Source organism: Pyxicephalus adspersus, chromosome 2 (genome assembly GCF_032062135.1).
Source record: "Pyxicephalus adspersus chromosome 2, UCB_Pads_2.0, whole genome shotgun sequence".
NCBI classification, from domain to species: Eukaryota; Metazoa; Chordata; class Amphibia; order Anura; family Pyxicephalidae; genus Pyxicephalus; species Pyxicephalus adspersus.
The window spans coordinates 96,746,850-96,753,324 of NC_092859.1; the positions used below are offsets into that span (position 1 = coordinate 96,746,850).

A 6,475-nucleotide genomic window follows, 5' to 3' on the forward strand; every position below is an offset into this window, starting at 1 on the left:
GCATAATACTCAAATAATATTAGGTGCATGCAACAAGTTGCTAGGAACCAACCATCCCCAGGACAGCAACCAAGCCATTGTAAACGTTTTATTCCAGAGCACATTTGGACCGGGGGAGGACTTGGCAAAGGAGAGTGTTCATCAAGGTAACTTTATACCTACTCAATACGGTGACTGTGTGGGGCACCTGTATGATTATTTCATTGATGCCTTCAGCACCTGTAAGTGACTACTTCACAAATATCAGTTCAGTTTATCGGGTAAATGTTATCATGGCTATTCTTTAAAGGATACATTTTCTTGAAGTGTCATGTCTACCCTTATATTTGTTTCCATAAACTTTTGTGGCTATATAGACTGGTGCTGAGCTGTGATTGCCCCCCTCCCTCCCCAAACAGGCAGGGCCCACCACTGCCCCTGGGCCCCACCACTGCCCCTGGACCAACCTCAGATCCAAGATGTCCACTTCAGAGTAGTCTTTAAAGGATTTTAAATCGGGTTCTTCTTTAAGGAAATGTGCATGGAAATTGTTTAGTGAGGTGGGGGGTAATTCTGTCCACAGGTAAGTGTCAGTAAATGGCCTTTTGCGGGCCTGGGCTCTGGCTTCTAGAAGGCTGGTCCCTGGAAAGCTTTCCTAACTCCTCCTGCCCATTTGGACTTGACCCAGGGGCCCCTCCAGTGTTGCTATCATGCAGTTTGCGAACATGTTTCTTCAGGTCGAAGTTCCGGCAGAATCCTTTGCCGCAGGTGGGGCAGGTGAAGGGTTTCTTGTCGTTGTGGGTGTGCATGTGGAAGGTCAGGTTGTAGATCTGATGAAATGCCTTGTTACAGATATTGCACTTGAATTGCTTTTCCCCGCTGTGAGTGAGCTTGTGGTTCTTGTAATTACCTGCAATGAACACAGGCACTCATCAGCAGCTGGACAACTCAAGTGATCATTTTCCAATTTTCAACCTGCTCATTTTCCCCTTCATCCTAATTCACTAAAATTGTTACTTCAAGTGCAGCATCACATACACATGTGAGGAGCACAATTGAGGTGGGGAGATGACACACAACACAGCGAGATGAGGATTCCTAATATCAGTGGACATCCTGATAACTGTACCTTTTTGGTGGAAGCCCTTGCCACAGAATTCACAGACGAAAGGCTTGTATCCCGCGTGGATTCTCGTGTGCGTGTTCAGCGTGGAGCTCCTGTTAAAAGCTTTACCGCACTGGTTACACTTATGTGGCTTCTCCTGTGTGGGTTCAAACACAAGTCACAGCGATTCTCAGAAATAGAATCTGAAATCATTTCATTGTTACACAAATAAACAATACATTATAAAATATTGGTATTTACTTTTTCTTCCATGCTATTTATTCTTCTTTTTATAGAACATATATTCATATTATATAATCATTTATATTTGTGTCTTTCTTTCTATCTATGCTTTATCATTTTTTTCGTTCTGCTCTATTTTGTTTCCTTGCTATCAATCTTTTATCTGCATCTTCTATACTATTTACTTTGATCTGTTCTCTTATTTTGATCTTTTTCTAAATCTTATCCTATATATATCTTCTATTTTATATTCCATCTTAAAAGATTTAATTTTTATTCAGTTTTCTATTTGTTTTATTTTATGTTCGATATATGTAGTGTTATATATTTTATATTCTAGCTATGTGATTTAAATATATTTTATTCTATATAGCATCTATCTGTTTTGTGTAAATCATTTACGTTTTCTACAGTGTTTATGTTTTCTGATTCTTTATCTGTCCCGTCTTTTTGTTTTTTTTTACGTCCATTGTGTGTTACATTTTCTAAGTCTAATTTTTTTTCATCATCCTATTTTCTTTGTATTTCCTTTATATGTATCATCGTTTTTCTTTCTCGTTCTAATCGAGTTGCCTCGTGTATTTCTCTTCTTTATTTAGTTTTTATCTGTCTGTTTTCTATATTTTCCATCTAGTATGCCTTTGTCTAATTGCCCCCTTTTTTCTTATACATTTATTACTGTACTTTCGTTCTAACTAGTATCTACTATCTAGTTATCCACAATTTTTCCTCTATTTAGTTTCCTCTATTTTTGTTTTTCTTCCCTCTATTTTTTGTCATACTCGTAGTTGTCTATTTTCTTCCCTCATCCAGTGATTCTATAGTTTCTTTCTCTTGCCCATCAGGTTGTTCTGTGATTTCCCCGTGCATTTCTCCTGTGTTCTTTACCCCCCATTCCCTGTGGGTACCTGTGTGTGGATGATCTTGTGGCGGCACAGAGTACTAGCCTGGCGAAATCCCTTCCCGCAGATTTTGCAGACGAATGGCCTGGCCCCGGTGTGCACCGGCATGTGTCGGGTTAAATTGTAGTGCGCGTTAAACACCTTGAACAGGAAAGAAAAATACATTTATAGCCAGGTAGAAGCTGCTAAGAGAAGGTGGACGAGGACTCTCCTCTTTACTTGCCTTTCCGCAAACTTCGCAGGTGAAAACTTTTGGCTTGCTGCTTGGGGAAGAGCTGGCGTATTTGGCGGCCGATTTATAGGCGATCTTATCGGAGAGAGAATGTGCGCTCTCCTTCATGTAGTGCTGAAACTGGGCTGGAGACAGATCCTTGAAGGTGACCCCCGATGAGTACTTCTCCACAGATGGCACCACCAGCTTGTTCCTCTCTGCCAGGTAGGACTTGGGAGACTGGTGAAGCTGTGAGCCCAGGAAATAGGAGGCCACAGGGTGGATGTTTATACTGGCAGTGGGGTGGCAGGGGGCATCGCCTCTATTGAAGTAACACAGAGCTGCCCCCATGGCATGGAAAGACGAGTGGTTGACCACTCGAGGTCGGACCAGCTTGTAAGGTGGAAGAGGGAAGGCATCTCGGGGAAAATCCCCTTTTAAAGTCACAGCACAGTTTAGCAGTTCATTACAGTTGAAGGAGGATGGAGAGTCCTGGTGGTTCTTCCTAAGTTCAGCACCGGTGATCCCTATTTTGGGACAATGATCATAGGTGACCGGCACAAAGGGGATCATACAGGGCATGGAGGACGAGCTGACCTGGAGAGCTTGTTTCTGCTCCCCCTTGTGCATGGAGCTCTGCAGTAAACTTGGTACAGGGAGACATTTGGGCTCTGGAGTCCTTGACATTATCCTCTCAATAGAAAAAGCCAGAGGCTTGGAAGTACTGATCATGTTGGCTCTGCTGGACAGATGTTCTCTGGCTGCCTGGCTCGCTAAGATTTTACTTGTTCTTTGCTGTACACTACTGTCCATGTCTTTGCTGCTGAAGGAGATGTCTTCTTCTCAAGACGCCACCTTCCCTTCTTGTCAGTGATTCGCAGGGAGTGGGGCAGTCATCATCGTCCTCATCATCAGGGTGCTGTACAATCCAACCACAAGCAGCCCAATGGACAGGTGCCAATCCATTCCAGATTACATGGAGCAGCAATGACACCCGAGCAATCACTACTTATTGCTAGCAGGCCTGCTCAATGGGATGTGTTGTGTCAATAACGCAGTAAAGATCTCGCCAATCGTTAACTTCCAAGAGGAGAAGGTAAACTAGATAATTGCTCAATTCGTTTCCAGCAGTCAACAGAGAAAGTTTTCCCTTTTTTGAGGGGGGAGCACAGGCTACTTTTATTGGAGATTAAGAGTCACCCGCCCAGAGAAGGGAGGGGGCTGCTGTTTTCTTTATGCTCAATCTGTACTCGAGTCTCAAGAGCCAGCGCTGATCTGAGATCAATTTTCCTCCTTGCTTTGGCATGACATCATCCAGAAAGCTCAGGGATAAATAAGGAAAAAGGTAGGGAGGGTAGCACTCTATATTTATCAAACAAGTCTCCTTAGAGTGCATTTCTCCTGGTGTCTGTCTGGAGTCTTTGACAAGTGGCCTTGCCCTTCTGTACACCTATGTGCTAACAGCGCCTATCTGCCCCCCTCTCGTGTAGAGCAATCAGTAACTTGTGCCATCTCACTGTCTTCCATGGTCATACTGAAGGTGAAAGTCGTTTTCACTGAAAGATTGCATCCCTGGGGGAAAAAGTGCCCACTTCAAAACACTTCCATTGCAGCCCTCTCAAATAAATAATTCCACTCTAAGAAATGTGTGTTCAGTGATTGAGGCATTGAAGGATTCCAAGTGTTGGGTTGCTTGTCTTAATCACAGCCCTGATTCTTACAAAGAGGCTGATGCCATGTATCCTAGCTCTGTGTCACAAAAGTTTCATTGAACACCCGCAGCTCTGACTTTCCTGTGCAGCAGCCAAGCAGCACTTTGTTGTGCAGAGTGTGAGAGACGGCCAGGGGAATCTGTTAACCTACAAATACACATTCCAGCTTGTCTGTAGCCTTAAGTTCAGGGTTTGGTCCTGGGCTGTTCTGTGCTGCCTCCCCAAACTATCAAATGCTTCTCAGAGTCTGATTGCTGCAAAGGGGAATGACAGCTAGAAAAATACCAGGCTGGGACTGTATTAAAAAAGGCACAAAAAGAATGTTTATGAGAAATAAAGCATTGATACACCCACAATAATATTAATTTTGCATTATTATAATATCATTTTTTTTTACTTAGATCAATCCATGTCCTGGTACTGGAGTTTTGTGTATAATCTTTTCACCATATACTGAGCCTACATGTAGAATTGCTAGCTCTTGGGGTTTTCAGCAGTGCAGTATAATTGGACAGGCAGCAAGCAATCCCTGGATGCTTGTGAACCGGCCCAGCACAAAGAGGTGTCTTTCTTCCCTAGCTCCCTTTTATGTATTTCTAGTTTTCTGGCCTTTTTGCCTCAGCAGCAGACAAAGGAAAAGGCTGACTAAAAGAGCTGAGCAGCAGATGGATCTTAGTTAATACTTTAATTGCTCCCTTCTACAAGTATCAGATTCACAAAGGTATGTTACGTCGCCCAGGTCTTTAGAACCTGTTGGATATTATGAGATTTCTAGCCATAAATGGGCAATGTGCCACGGCCTGGACATAATAATGCTAACAGGCGCAATCCCCTCATTACTTGATCCTCAGCAGCAATCACAGAACATATGTTGTGGAAACAATCGGCGATTTCCTCCAGCCCAGCTCTGTATTCTGCATTATCCCTTCTGTGTCATGTATGTCACCGGCTATTATTTCACTCCAAATAGGAAATGCAAATTTCGTTTAAAATCATTTAGATTAGAGCATATTAAAAGGCAGGATTTATTATACTATTTGTAAGCGACTCTGGACTGATGAGTATGGAAAAGATTTTTTATTAATATCGGTTTGTAACTAATAGAGGTGTTTAGGGCTCAGGAACACATTAAACCTTCTAAATCGTTTACTTTCATGAGATTAACCACTTGTTGTCAATTGCCTCAATTGGAGCTCACTAATTCAGAGCATTGCAAATGAGGCAGCTGGTAAGGAGGAAAGAAATAAATTGTCATGGCTAGCAGGCTGGGGGCTAAAGACATCTCGCCAAGTGTCTTGCTCACTTCTGGGTCACACTATAATCAACGATAAACGCAACGAATACATTTATTTCATATAATAATAGTATTTAATATAATAACGTATCATTTTTACTAAAATTATTGTCAAATAATAATAATATTTACCAGTAGCAGTATTCATAATAGTAATATTAGAATACCAAAAATATTACCAAATATATTTATTTTTTGGTAATAAATATTGTTTTTTATAATATTTGAAATGTGTCTTTTTTCTCATTAGTATTAATATTAATATCAAATAATAACAAAACTAATATTTATAATTATTCATAATAATTAAATGTTTCTTTGCTATTTTATAAAATATTATTTTAGGGATTTTCATGGCTTACCTGAAATCACACGGGTTCATGAATGACAATGATTTCTCATAATGGCTCTTTGCAATCACAGTGTCCCCTCTAAGGGGCACAGAATGGATGACAAAAGGTACACTACATGACTACACTAATAATTTATCCAATTCATCTCTGGCATAATTTAGTTTGAAGGGCAACCTATAACTGTAGCAAAACTTTTATTAAATTAATGTCATTTTGTCCCAATGAGACAGGCACTTTATGTAACAAACTAAAAAAATCTGTTTATATATATTTTGCATCCTAGAAGCACATCTCTTTGGTAAATTATGTTTCTTCTGTATTGTTACACAGCCCCTATGCAGTTTGTCTGATCTCCATCCTTCTGTACAGATAATTCCATAGAGATCCTGCACCCTGCCCAACAAAAGACTAACTGTGTAACTCAGGACCTATTGATGAATCCTTCAGCTGTCCATTGCTATGCATCTTCATTCACAAGTGCTCTCATTATAAATATCATCCCCTATAAATAATCACTACTGTCACAGATTATAAGTAAAATCAGTTTTTGTTTATTTGATATAGATAGGGTGGGCTGGATCCAGATACAATAGCCTGACATTAGCATTTGCTATGCTGCTATTTTGTTCCCCTCTTATAACATTTTTTTACTAGATTTTATGTCAGCACAGAAGTT

At 40.7% G+C, this 6,475-nt stretch overlaps 1 protein-coding gene across 1 annotated transcript; it reads right to left on the reverse strand.

The window, feature by feature from the left end:
- Window positions 1-428: 428 nt before the first annotated feature.
- FEZF1 (FEZ family zinc finger 1) lies at window positions 429-3,591 on the reverse strand. The gene is made up of 4 exons (XM_072398739.1): window positions 2,453-3,591; window positions 2,236-2,370; window positions 1,109-1,241; window positions 429-889 (listed from the first exon to the last, which is right to left on the reverse strand). The coding sequence occupies exons 1-4, from the start codon at window positions 3,251-3,253 to the stop codon at window positions 570-572; spliced, it is 1,389 nt and encodes a 462-aa protein (XP_072254840.1). The 5' UTR covers window positions 3,254-3,591; the 3' UTR covers window positions 429-569.
- Between the last annotated feature and the right edge of the window lie 2,884 nt (window positions 3,592-6,475).